The sequence below is a fragment of the Nannospalax galili genome, unplaced genomic scaffold, assembly GCF_000622305.1.
Source record: "Nannospalax galili isolate Female #2095 unplaced genomic scaffold, S.galili_v1.0 scaffold375, whole genome shotgun sequence".
NCBI lineage: Eukaryota > Metazoa > Chordata > Mammalia > Rodentia > Spalacidae > Nannospalax > Nannospalax galili.
This window is the reverse complement of record NW_008337054.1, coordinates 242,165-256,741: the sequence shown is the minus strand read 5'-3', so window position 1 is coordinate 256,741 and position 14,577 is coordinate 242,165. Positions and strand designations below refer to the sequence as shown.

Sequence of the window (14,577 nt, the reverse complement as noted above, 5' to 3'; positions counted from 1 at the left end):
GAAATCTTTGGAGTCTCAAACCTTGGAAACCTCAGTCATCCATCTTCAGCTGACCACCTTCAGTTTTAGTTACCAGCTTCAAAACTACAATTTCTTGAAGCCCAGTGTGGTGGCGCACACCTTTACTCTCAGCACTTGGGAGGCAGAGGCAGGCAGAGCTTATGAAATCCAGACCAGCCTGGTCTACATAGTGAGTTCCAGGTTAGCTGTGACTACAGGGAGACTCTGTCTCAAAAAAAAAAAAAATCAAAGGGGAAACAAAAGTGCAGGTTTTGGGGAGAGGGGAGAGAAAGGATGGTGGGAAGAAGCCACTCAAGTCAGTGTTGGGGACAAGTTGCTCTAAGGATTTCACATATTTTTGCAGGACCAGATTTGAGGTCTTTAGAAAATTCTACTTTAAAAAAAGAATATTTCTAATGCCACACACACCTGACATGAATGCTAACCTTTAGAATGGTTTAGCATGGGATAGATTTAGGACTCAATCCCTTGCTGGTCTAAGGTAAACATAACTTCATGGAAACACAGCTAACTATCATACCTCAAGTCATCTTTTCCCCCACTGGTCAAGGGCTTTCCTGATGGCTGTTTGCCTTGCAGAGCATGGTGGTGGCAAGCTGAACTTACAGGTAGGAACAGGTGGGAAGGGGTGGGAACAGGAGACACATTATCCCAGATGAAAGGGTGACTCAGGGAACAAATAGGGCCAATAGGATTAAGCTCTATGGTGGACACACAAGTTCTGCTCTACTCACTGCCATCATGGAGCAATAAAAAACTGGTCCTGAACAAAGACTTCAGGAGCCAAACGTGGAGAGGCACACGCCCGTGTGTGTGTGTGTGTGTGTGTGTGTGTGTGAGAGAGAGAGAGAGAGAGAGAGAGAGAGAGAGAGAATGTGTTTGAATGTGAGAGGGAGAGTGTGTGTGAGAGTATGTGTGTATGTGAGTGTGTGTGTGTGAGAGAGAGAATGTGTATGTATGTGTGTGTGTGTGTGGGTGAGAGAATGTCTGTGTGTGTGTATGTGAGAGAGACTGTGTGTATGTGAGAGGGAGAGAGTGTGTGTGTGACAAAAATGGAAACCAGTCAGCTAAAATGAAAAGGTTATGGAAAACAAGGCCTTTTGATGATTTTGGCATTCTACAAATTGACTAGTCTGTGAATTGGCTTTCAGCAAATTGCCTTGTCACAGACTGAAAGGAGAGGCAGGACATGGCCAATGAGCCAGAAGGGGCTGGAGGTGTCAAAGCCAGGTAGGCATGGTATGGGCACAGACATAGTATGCACACAGGCTAGGCCCAGCATGGAACTAGGACCAAGCTTAAGTGTGTATGAGTATGTGTGTGTGTGTGTGTGTGTGTGTGTGTGTGTGAGAGAGAGAGAGAGAGAGAGAGAGAGAGAATGTGTGTGCATGAGAGAGGGAGAGGTGTGGGTGTGTGTGTGAGAGAGAGAGAATGTGTGTGCATGAGAGAGGGAGAGGTGTGTGTGTGTTAGTTTTCAGTCCTGAGTGGCCAACCACCTACATTTGGGAAACCTCATGGCCTCTGGTGTTATTTTAGCCCATCAGCAGGTACAGAAGCACCTCGAGAAATTTTTTGTACAACAAATCCATGCCATTTGTCCTCAAAGAACACTCGTACTTCTCTCCACTAATTGGCACCACTTTGGAGTCTGGTCCCAAAGATCTTACAGAATAGCAGTGCAGCAAAAAGCAACCTCCCGTCTGCAGACAATGATGCCAGAGTGTGTGCTGAGGTAAGGGCTTCATCAAAACGGGCAGGAGAGCATGGCCACAGATAACAGACGTTTACATGAGTTCGGTGCTAACAGTTTTTTTTTTTTTTTTTTTACAAAATTCCTGTTTACACTCATTACACATGGGGGATAGTGGGGGACAGTGTTTATTGCTCCTGGAGCCTCCAGCCCCAATCTGTTCTAACTCCACTGAAAAATTATTTTTTTTTCTCAACAACTGGTAGCAAAGATTCCCAAATTTACAAAAAGTCAGTACCAATGTATCATTTTTGATTAATTTCTGATTGCCACATGGACTACAGTACACATGTCCTTGACACCAGGTACCGAAGGATTTAGAAAAGTCACCTTATCAAACTTCAGTTCAATGAGAAAAACCACGAAAAAGTGCAAAATATGTACAGTTCCTGGCAGTTCTCACAGGGGATTTTTCTGACTACTGACCATAAAAGTTTACATTTATGTAGTAACAGTAGAGTGGGTTTCACTTTAGTGTTACTGTACAAGTTTTTGCTTCAAAGTGCTTATTTTATTTTAAAAAGAGTAAGTTTTTTCCTTCACAATACATCCATATGATGGGTATCAATCTCCTTCTTCCTCTCTCTGTAGTGTGACATGGTACAGCAGCCTTGTCAAAAAGGTCTGGTCTCAGGTGCTCTTGGTACGCTTACAGCAGCACTCTAGGGGTCCCGTTAGGAGTGGCTGCTGTTTTCTTCTGAAGCCGACTCTGAACCTTTCGAGACTTCACCACTTTCATTCTCACCTCAAAAACTTCATGAATGGCCTTCCGAAAGCAATGAAAATTGTAGTCAATAAGCCCTGGAGGAGAGAACAAAAACATCTCTAAATGTCAAGTAGAATCTCTATCTTTTCATGTGGGCAAGCCAGTACGGGGCAGCGGAGGAGCTGACAGCTAAAGGGCCTGGGCCGTCTGCCAGAAACTACCGGTAGGGTGAGTGTTTCCTGAGGAAAGCTTCTCAAGTTTTTGCCACATTTCCAAAGGTGTCTAGGACACAAAGGATTTGAAAAGCCGCTGAACTGCACATTTTTTATCATTCAGAATTAAAGACTAATTACAATTAAGATAAATCAAGAAGGGCTGGAGAGCTGGCACAGCAGTTAAGAGCTCTGGCTGTTCTTGCAGAAAACCCAAGTTTGAATCCCAGCACCCACATGGTGGCTAACAACCATCCGTAACTCCAGTTGCTCCAGGGGACCCGATGCCCTCTTCTCTTCTCCATGGGCATTGCATAACATGGGTGCACTTATACACATACAGGCATAACATTTATACACATAATATAAAATAATAAATAAATAAATAAATAAATAAATAAATAAATAAATGATAAATCAAGGGTTGTCAAGATGCTTCAGCAGGCAAAAGTGTTCGCTATGCAAGCCTGATGACCTAAGTTCAAAACCCAGAACCGGCTTTCTGCTCCTCCCCATTCCAGAGACAGCTGCGTCTTCTCATGCTAGCCTCATTCCTGAGACATGATGGTGAAGGTTGGCATGAAGAGATTTGGTTGTACTGGGGTGTCTGGTTACCAGGGCTGCCTTCAACCCTGGCAAAGTGGATACGGTTGCCATCAATGACCCTTCATTGACCTCAACTACATCTACATGCTCGAGTGTGATTCCACCCATGGCAAGTTCCATGGCACAATCAAGGCTGAGAATGGGAAATTTGTCATCAGTGGGAAGGCCATCTCCATCCTCCAGAAGCAAGATCCCGCCAACATCAAATGGGTGATGATGCTAGTGCCAAGTATGTTATGAAGTCTACTGGGATCTTCAAGGAGAAGGCAGGGGCCTAACTTGAAGGGTGGAGCCAAAAGGGCCATTATGTCTACCCCTTCTAATGATGTCCCCATATTCGTGAGCGAGCCTGAGATGTTGGCATTAATGGATATTCTACATCATAGCTTCAACTTTATGCTTAGTTGTGATGTTGAATGGACATCCTTCCAGTTACAATGATACTTTTAAAATATCTCTCCTCACAAGACCTGAGCCCTGACCCTCTGTCAACAAAGCAGCAGACCCTGCAGGGTTTCATCTGGAACTAGTTTCATCTGAAACTTGTTTAAGTTTTCTTTTTTTTTTTTTACTGGAAAGATGATGCTCAGTTTTAAACATTAAAAGTTAACAAATTATGGGCTGTGGATATAGCTTAGTTGGTACAGTGCTTGCCTAGAATGCACAAAGCCTTAGGTTCAATATCTAGCACTGTATGGTAGTACACGTTAATGGGTGTATTAAATCCATCTACTTGTAGATACAATTTTTTCCCTAGATTTAATGTTATACATAATACTATGAAGACCTTTGCACTGTTTTTCTGTATATTCTTTACTATTTCCCAGGAAAAATTTCAGGAAGAACTCCTCAGATCAAAAGGGTAGGCATGAGGTTAGAGATATGACCCAGCAGTTAAGAACAGTTACTGCCCTCGTGGACGACCCAGGCTTAGCTCCCAAGCACTCATATGGTGGCTAACTACCATCCTTAACTCCAGTTCCAGGGCATCTGATGCCCTCTTCTGGCCTCCATGGACATTGCACGCATGTGGTGCACTTACATGTAGATAAAGCACTCATACACATAAAAAATAAACAATTTCTTTAAAAAGGGTGCCTGAGGGAGGTTAGACAGGGAGAGAGAGGGGGGGGATAAATGAAGCTTATGTGTCATAAACAGCCAGAGGGAGCTGGGCGTGATAGTGCACACATCTTTAATCCCAGCCTTTAATCCCAGCACTCAGGAGGCAGAGGCAGGAGGATTTCTGTGAGCTCAAGGCCAGCCTGGTCTACATAGAAAGTTCCAGGCTGGCTGGAGCTACAGGGAGACCCTGCCTCAAAAAAAGACCAGGAAAAAAAAAAAGCCAGAGGGAAATGTATTAACTCCCCCACACTGAAAAATATACATAAATATACATACAATATCTGAACATAGCAGAACAAGGGGTAGAGGGAATACTAATACATCTCTCAACTCACCAGCAAAGCTTCCTCACACAACAGAGTGTGATGCACACAGGAGGCCACAATTATTTAAGTTTTAGAGAACAAGAGACTGCAGAGTGTGGTGTTCCTGAATCGGTCTCCTATATTAAACCTCACCCACCCATGACTCTGGGACCGTTGTGGAAGAGGAGACAGAAATATTCTAAGAGTCAGGGATGGTACATGAACATAAGAAAACAGTCTTTCGGGCAACTCGGAACTTGCTCATACAAACTTGGAGCAATGGTGACAGCATGCACAAGACCCATGCCGACTCAGACAAAAGCCCAGCACAGAATAAGGGAAATGAGAAGCAGGTCCCAACCCTAGTCAAAGAACTATTGGCAACTGATTACTGATGGATGAGGGAGAGTAGATCTTCTAGATAGGCTGACTAGACTCCAGTGGATGAGCTTGCACTGAGGGACACCTGAATACAAATGTTTAACAGGATAGAACTTAACATATATGACAGAATTCATGAAATTCAGTGGTGGGGGGATGTTATGGGGGGATGTGGATGCCGGGGACAGGGTCTAAATTTGGTAAAGATCTATTATATGAAATGCACAAAAACTAAATAGAATTTTTTTTTTTTAAAAAAAAAAAAAAGGTGCCTGGAATTCCAGCACTCATAAGACGAAGGAGGGTTAGAAGGTCATCCTTACCTATACAAGGAGTTCAGGGCCAGCCTGCGCTAAAGATCCTGTCTCAAAAACAAACAGGGCTTGGGAGATGGCGCCATGGGTAAAAGCAATTGCTCTGCAAGTATGAGGACCTGAGTTCTGGTTCTAGCACCCACATAAAAACTAAGTGTGGCCACAAGTGCCTGTAACCCCAGCACTGAGGTGGAGATGGAGTGGGAGCCTAGAGAAGGAGTATACACAGGAGGATACCTGGGGCTTGCTGGTCATCCAGTCTGGCTGAAAATGGTGAGCACCCATTTCAGTGGGAGGCTCTAATAAGGCAGAGAGTGAGAGAGGAAAACATGGGGCTTCTGCCTATACTTGAGCATCACATACCCATACACACATATACACACAGACAGAGAACTAAAAGTATTCAAATTATTGGCTTTGTTACAATGAACCTAAATGAAAAAAGTAAAAACAGGATATGAAACCATTTGGATAATACAGTACATTTTGTTGAGAGTGAAGGGATGAAGGAAAGGAGGGAAAAGAGGATAAGAAATGAAACTCTGACGCCAGGTGTGGTGAACCTTTAATCTCAGCCCTTGTAGGCAGAGGCAGGTGGATCTCTGAAAGATTGAGGCCACCCTGGTTCACATCATGACTTCAAGGTAGGCTGTGACTAGGGAGACCCTGTCAAAAATAAACAAAAACAAAAAAACAAAACAATCAACAAGAAATGAAAATCTCAGAAATTTAACATGAGGTTTAGCTTAGATATCTGAGAGATTGAGGCCACCCTGGTTCACATCATGACTTCCAGGTAGGCTGTCACTAGGGAGACCCTGTCAAAAATGAACAACAACAACAACAAAAAAAAACAAACAGAACAATCAACAAGAAATGAAAATCTCGGAAAGTTAACATGAGGTTTAGCTTAGATATAAAGTGGCTTTATCTTGTTCTTTATATTTTTCTTAAATTTTAAAATATTTTTATAACAAGCATTCATTGCTTATAAGGAAAAAAGGCCACTGTAGTAAATGTAACTATTGTACTTCACTGGATTGTTTCTGTTTGCTTTTTGTTTTTGTTTTTGTTTTTTTTATTGTTTTTAAAATTTCATAATTTCCCACTCAAATCCATACCCCCTCCCCCACTCATGCTTCCCGTATCCCCCACTGAACCCTATGCACTCTGCCATACAGGCTGAGTCCTATTCATTCAGGTGTTTGTACCCAAATGTCCTTCAGTGTAAATGCATCCACCTGAGTCTAGTCAGCCCATCCGGTGGTTGTATGTAAGTCATACTCTCCCTCACCCAACAGCAACCAGTCTCAAATAGTTCTCAGTCTAGTGCTGGCCTGCCACCTATTTCTCACCTCCCCTTTGGGCCCTTGTTTAATTGAGCTGACATGGGTCCCGTATTTGATGCCATTGCTGCCGCAGGCTCACATGAGCAAGCCTCCATTGGCCTGGAAGCCTCCACCTCCTTATGTTCATGAACCAGCCCTGGCTCTTAGAATCTTTCTGCCTCCTCTTCCACAATGGTCCCTGAGCCATGGGTAAGTGAGGTTCCATAGAGGAGTCCCATTTGTTGCAAAAAGAAGCTTCTTTGATGAAAGCTGTACAGCATGTTTGTCACTCTAAGGAAGGTCTATCTGGCACTGCATTCCCTACCAAGCAGCTCCTAGGTATAAATATCCATTAATGTTCAGACACTCTATGTGCATTTCTCATAGGGTTTCTAGGACATCACTTTTCCCTCTAGGTTTCCTAGCCCCCCAAGATTCACTCATCTCTACTTTTTTCTGTTTGTTTTTTGTAGCACTGGTGATCAAAGTTTTTGAGCATGCTAGGTAAGCTCTGTACCACTGAGCTACACAACCAGCCCTGTTAAAAAGAATTTTTAACCTAAAAATTAGTAAACTACACCCCTAGTTACTAATAAAAATCCCTGGCCATATTGGTTATCATTTAAAGAGTAAAGAAACATGAGGTTATTTGCTTTTTTGCTTAAGGGAAAAAAACAACTGAACGTGACCCTTAAAAGATGCCTGGCAGAGTGATTCAATATGCTCGTATCTTTGCTTTGTGAGTCATGACACCATCCCTGTTATTTGAAGATTTAAGAGTATATGAATGCTAAACAGAAGTCAAATACCGTCAGCCTCTAACGTTGTAAGAGTCCTGGTCCCTCCTTTAATGGAGTAAACAACAGTCACACAGTCACCTGAGACCTTCTAGAGCTGTGGACCAGGTCAACCCTCCATCCTGGTAAGACACCCTGGTCATGTGCTCCTGAAGCTAAGGCCCCTGGAAGGATTGTTTCCACTTCCACCTCGTCCCAATCACAGCCACTAGGGAGCAGACAGGCCCACTAGTTCATCTGTTCACCCACACACAGCCTGCCTTAGGCCTGCCAGTCAAGGGCAGTGACCAAAGTTTGGAGACTTCAAGGGCATGCTGTTTGTCCACCCATGTTCAACAGGCAACAAAGACAGCATGAACTGAAATATTAATTTTAAATCACACCAAAAACATTACCTTTTCTCTCAAAGCTTTCCTCTCTGACAAAGCAAACGAGTGCCAGGAACTTTGTCACCTCTTTTAAATAAAGAACTGTTGTATTATTCAGCTTTATAATGGCTGTTGATTCCTTGTCATAGGGGGTTCCTGCTCCATCTTCTTTGAGACTAAATGGAAACAGAAACCAAAACACATTTACCTTTCCAAAAGAACTACAAATTTCAACCCAGTGGCAGACCCCAGCTTCAACACAGAAAACTATCATCCTAATGAGGTCATTTATTCTTGCAGTGTCTCTGGGCAAATATCGCAGTAGAAAGCCACAGATACAGAAACTATGACAATCACTCTCCTAAGAACACAATGAGTAGCTGTGTGGCAGCTAGACAACTCTCCAGGTACCTGAGGAACACAGCGGAGAGGTAGGGCTGAACTCCTCTCCCTCCATAGCCAAAGGCATCTTGTTTTTATATGACAAAACAGTTGGCAAATTATGGTCTGATGAAAAACCAAGAGCAAAAACTTTCAAATAGAGTCCAAACAGACATGACAGGCATTGTTGGGCTTGACTCTGGGCCAGAAAAGGGGTAGAACCTTTGAGAGGCTGGGGAGATATCTCAGTGGTAGAGTACTTGTCTATACAGGTGAGGCCTGGGTTCTATCTCCCAGCTCCACAAAAAAAAGTGGCACTGTTCTATACATAAGGTAACAGAGTAGGAGAGACATCCTTAGTTTGGTAATTAAACCGCACTCCTGTAAAACAGGTGTCCTTATTCTTAGAAGACACATGCTCACATACCCAGGATCAAAGAATCAAGAAATCTACAACTTATTTTTAAGCAGTTCAGCAAAAACATAGATAAATGATGGATATGTATTAGGAAAATAAATGTAGCAAATACGTCAGTGTGTTTAAAAAATGGTAACTCCCCAGGAAGGTATACAGTTTATTGTATGAGTAATAATTTTCTGTGGTCTGTAGACACAGAATCTGGTTACTATGTAAGCTTGAACAAGTTGAATAGCATCTTCAGGCCTCAGTTTCCTTATCTGAAAACTGTCAGTAATTATGTCCAAGTTTTCTATTAAAGAAGTGATACATCCATAGCACTGAGAACATATAAAACGCACAACATGCTAAGATGTCAAATCCCCTGGAACCTGGAGTTGAAGAGTTGTTAGCTGCCATGTGGGTGCTGGGAACCAAACCTGGTCCTCTGCAAGAGCAGCCAATGCTCTTAACCACTAAGCACTAAATTTACTATAACTTGCCAAAAAGGAAATCTCCTCACTCTCTATCCTTGAAACACTGGGTATTGAATTCAGGGTCTTGTGCATGATAGACAAAAGATCTATCACTGACCTACATTCCCAGCCAGTTCAGCTCTAAGGAAAAAATCTCTTAACTGTTAGATCGCAGATATTTAAAGATGCTTTAACAAAATTCTTAACTTTTACAACTTTTTATTTATGTTTTTTGTTTGTTTATTTGAAATGAAATCTTGGTATGTTGCCCTCATTGGCCTTGAACTCTCCATCTTCTCACCTCAGCCCACCTATCTCTAAGGATTAGGATTATAGAAATGTATCACACACTAAGGCATAGCTACATTTTTTTATGTGTATGGAATTTGCCTGCATGTATGCAAGAGCACCCATGTCAATGCCTGTGGAGGCCAGAAGAGAGCATCAAATCCCACAGAACATAGGTTACTGACAGTTGTCAATGGCCATGTAGGTGCTGGGAATTGAACCCAGGTCCTCTGGAAGAGCAGTCAGTGCCCTTAACCATTGATTCATTCCTCCAGTCACAAGAAAGACTGTCTCTAGATAGTGAGATCATGGGAATTTTTGGATTTTGTTTTGTTTTGTTCTGAGTTCAGGATCTAACTCAGGACCTCATTCAAGTGAGGCAAATGCCTGTCACTGAGCTAATTAATATCCTTAGGGAACATTTAAGAACTATCTTAATTTTATTTTTAATGTTTTCTATAAGTATGTATTACTTTTATAACCACAACAAAGTTAAACATCAAACAAATTAGAAAAACCAGAAAATTACTGTAGTGACTTACAATGAGAACAGAATCTTAATTTTACTTAACCTTGCACCAAAAAGCTACTCTTTATATTATAATGTAAAGAAACTCACTGAGCCATGTGCTCTTGTGTCCTGGGCATAAGATCTTGATCTCTCAGGACCCCATTTTTGCCCTCCACCCAAGACAGTGGGTATGCTTGAATTAGCACATCAAAGAGCTTGAAAGCAGGGTATTCATATTCGTATTCTCATTGGAAGCCCTGAGGAGAATGTTTGGCATTGTGTGTGAGACATTTTAGGCCTAGGGATCAAAGGGCAAGAGTCTGAAAAGATAAGGAAGGATCCAAGCTTGTAGTTCCCCAATTCCTGCTGGAGAGACTGTCTGAACAAAAGTATGGGTGAGGCCTGACTCAGTTCCTAGAGAGATCTGAAGGAAGAGACTCTGAGTTCTGGTTTACTCTCAGCTTTTAAAATGACATGCTAAGAGTCAGGGTGATTCCTTATTCAAGTTCATCTGTAATATGATTTAGTAATAATTACAAGTAGAAATTTGTTAAGTTTGTAAGTAAAATTGTTCTACGGCTCAATTTTTTTCATCTACAAGCAATGAAAACGCATGATGATGGAATGCACATGACCGTGTGCGTGCGTGCGTGCGTGCGTGCGTGTGTGTGTGTGTGTGTGTGTGTGTGTGTGTAGAGCTACCTATACAGCATCTTAGCTGAGAGAGGGTTCCAAGGCACCAAGGCACCTGGTCTTCCCTGGGCAGCTGAGAAAAGGCAGTAAGACCTCTTGTTCCAGGGCCACCTGCTCTCTAGGTTGCCCATGAGGGCACCAGTCTCTAAACACATCCCCATTTTGCACACTGCTGGTGAACTGGGCTGGCTCACTGCTGCTCCAGAAAGCTGAAGAAACCCCAAAGTCCACAAACCATTGTGATGGAGACTGGTTCTTACTGAATACAGTGGATTCTCAAAATACCAGCACTCCATCACAGAAAAACAATCGCTGGAAAAGACCAGCCTCATCCTTTGGGCCCCTCCCTCCTCCTGTTTGCTTTAGCTGGGTAAAGTAACTCTGATTAACATCATTTACAGGAACAATTCACCTCTTGTGTCTAATTGACATAGGGCACCATAATGATCATGCATATCATTAAGTATGTGCCAGATTATTTGTGGTGTTCATTGTACTTGACTGCCACAGAAACTGAGACTGTAATCAGGCTCATTCAGCTCCAGGTCTAATTCAAGGTCATCTGCTTAAGGCTTCAACACAATAAACTACCACAGAGTAATAATCTTGGGGGAAAGGTCTATTTTAAAACCAGATGTCAGTGTTTAATGATAACGATGATAAATTACGGCAACTGCCATTTATCTAGGGTCTACCAAGGGCAGGGATATTATGAGCCTAATAGTATTTTCATTCTTCCCACAATCTTAGGAGGTTAAATATCACTTTATCCCATAACCAAAGGGACTAGGTGCTGTGTGGACACATGAGAGCATGTGTGTGTGTTTAGGGGTGGGGGGGCAAAGGATCTTCAGATGGTGGAAGACATAAGAAACAGTAAGACTGAAACTTCCAGAAGTTGATGGAGCAGGTGAAGGTCAGGTTGTGAGAGGCAGGCCAGGCTGTGAGAAACAGGCCAGGCTATGAGTAGAGAGGATGCGCTTTACTTCACCCATGGTGGATAAAATAAAGGGTCCAGCATCCTTAGGTAAACAACTAGTTCACATGCACTCGTCTGAACAATACTTGTTCAGCAAATTCTTAAGTATATGGAATTGTTTCTATCTCTAGTAACACAACTTTCTCCACTCTTCATTTGATATTATTTTAAGCACATGAGAAGTTCTGGTTTCTGTGAACATAAGGCCATAATAAACAATAAATAGCAGGTGTCATTTGCTTGGTTTTATAATTCTCTGCTCAGACAAAAGCATATTTTAAAAATATTCGGCAGTAGGGCGGACATGGTGGCGCACACCTTTAATCCCAGCAATTGGGAGATAGAGGCAGGAGGATCTCAGTGAGTTCAAGGCCAGTTGGAGCTAGAGGGAGACCCTGTCTCAAAAAAAAAAAAAAAAAATCAGCAGTGGGCTAGAGAGATGGCGCAGCAGTTCAGAACACTGGCTGCTCTTGCAGAAGACCTGGGTTCAAATCCCAGCACCCACAGGGTGGCTAGCAACCATCTGTAACTCCAGTTCCAGGGGATCTGACGCCCTCTCCTGTCCTCTGTGGGTATTGCACATGCGTTCACTTACCTACATCAGGCGATATACTCATACACATAAAATAAAAATAAATAGGAGCTGGAGAGATGGCTCAGGGGTTAAGAGCACTGACTGCTCTTGCAGAGGACCTACGTTCGATTCCCAGTACCCACATGGCAGCTACGAACTGTCCTTAACGACAGTTCCAGGGGAATCTGTAGCCCTCTTCTGACCTCCGTGGATTGCACGACATGGGTGCACTCACTAATTAAATGATGATCAGTGTTGTACAACTTACTGATTACAGAATTAATTAAATGATTTTTAAAAAATACTCAGCAGTGTTTTTCTGCTACAGTATTTTTTTGTAACAAACAGGATAAACAGAAATGTTAATAGGATGCCTATTTAGGATCTACTTGTCTCCCACAGGGTATATTATATTGACAAATTTTACAGCAGTGGCTCATGATCATTAAACCTGGGTTCAAATTCTAGTTCTGTCCTTACTGACAATGAAAGCAACTGTTAAATAGTTGAGAATTAAATTATATGATATGTGCAATAAAGTTTTAATCATAATGATAAGCATTTACTTAATAATTCTTTATTATCATTATTATTATTATTGGCATGTTAAATGGCTTATTTATAGATCTCAGTCACTTAAAACAAAAGTACTAAAGTCAAATAAGTAAATTAAAAAATGCCTCAGAAGCTATAAAAAGGATGGTCTTCCTCCTTTCACTTCTTCCCTCCTCATGCCCCTCCCCTCCTCTTCCCTTTTTCCCTCCCTTTTTCTGCAGTACTGGGGCTGGTCTCAGAACCTTGGGCATGGCTGAGCTATACCCCCAGGATGGCAGGAAGGAGAGCACAAAAGTTTTACTTACCCATAAATACAAGAGATGTCAATAACCACATCTATCATATCACAGCAGAGCTCATAAGTTTGCATATCTACTGGAGTACTGTCGGTTGCAATATAAATTTTACTGACCACATCAAACAGAAATGCCTTTTCAATTCCAGAATTCTGAAGAGAAACAAAGATATGCCTTAATGTAACAGCCAATTTCAGATCATTTCATGGTTACATAAAGTTCCATTCCAACTATTAGGGAAGGGAAGGACATTGGAGGGTGAGAGGGTAGTGAGGCAGTGGGATGGATTCAGCATAATATATGCATGTATGAAAATGTCATAGTGGGGGCTGGAGAGATGGCTCAGCAGTTATGAACACTGGTTGTTCTTGCAGAAGACCTTGGTTCGGGTTCGAATCCCAGCTCCCACATGGCAGCTAACAACTGTTTTTAACTCCAGTCCCAGGGGATCCAACAGCCTCTTCTGACCACCACAGGCATTGCACCACATGGGTGCACTTACCTACATGCAGGCAAAACACACATACACATAAAATAAAAATAATTTAATTTTTTTTAAGTTTTACAAAAAGAAAAAAATTTCATAGTGAAATCTACTGATTTGTATAATCAATATACAGTACTTTTAAAAATACAGTGAAATTTTTGTAATTTAAAAATTTATGACATCTCCCAGTATAAAATAAAAGTAAGCAAAAATTAAGTTACTAAAAATTTCAGTTGTGCCATTTTATTGCAATTTAAAATTTACTGTCATGGTTTTTTAATTTTTAAAAATTTATGGGCTGGAGCTATGGCTCACATGTATTTTATGTTTTGCCTGCATATGTGTAAGTGCACCCATGTCCAGCAATGCCCACAGAGGTCAGAAGAAGGTATCAGATCCCCTGGAACTGGATTTATGGATGGTTGATAGCGACCATGTGGGTGCTGGGAACTGAACCCAGGTCCTCTGCAAGAGCACCCAGTGTCCTTAACTGCTGAGCTATCTTTTCAGGCCCTGTTGTCATAAATTTTGTAACAAACTTGAAAAAGAAATGAAAGGCAGAATTGTCACAAATTATTTATTTGAGGTAAACTTCTTGGGCAGCACATTGTTAGGTCCCTAAGATAGCAGCACATTTGCCAATGCTCTAAGATAGCCACACAAGCATTTACCAGGAAAACAGAAACTCAGGCCTAGCGTTTCTCAGAAACCCTGTGACTCCAGAGCATTGTTCATCAGGAGACTCAAGCCTCCTCAGCCTCTTTGTCTCTAACAGCTAACCGTGCCCTAGGCAGATGGACATCTGCTGCCAGTCTACCTATGACAGCCAGAGCCCCCCAGATCTCTGAAGGGTCTATAAAACCTGTTTAACCTCCCCTGTTTAGCTACTGCTCTCTACTCCCATGACACAGCCTGGCAGTATGCTCCCCAATAAACTGCTTTTCTATCCACAGAATGGTCTCATTCGGTGGTTTCCCTACTGTGTGCTTACTTACATATGCTGCCAAAACCCGGGGAGGATACCTGG

The 14,577-nt window shown here is 42.1% G+C and overlaps 1 protein-coding gene across 2 annotated transcripts in view; it reads right to left on the bottom strand.

The window, feature by feature from the left end:
- Positions 1 to 2,254: 2,254 nt before the first annotated feature.
- The window catches only part of Rragd (Ras related GTP binding D), a 59,006-nt gene continuing 46,683 nt past the window's right edge, over positions 2,255 to 14,577 (bottom strand). Inside the window, exons 5-7 of one of the 2 annotated variants that reach the window (XM_008831833.2) lie at positions 13,073 to 13,215; positions 7,941 to 8,089; positions 2,255 to 2,572 (exon numbers count right to left, since the gene is read on the bottom strand). In XM_008831833.2, coding sequence (XP_008830055.1) covers positions 2,421 to 2,572; positions 7,941 to 8,089; positions 13,073 to 13,215 — 444 coding nt within the window. In that variant the 3' untranslated portion in view covers positions 2,255 to 2,420. The remainder of the gene's footprint in view (positions 2,573 to 7,940; positions 8,090 to 13,072; positions 13,216 to 14,577) is intronic. The other variant, XM_029562976.1, reaches the window with a different exon arrangement.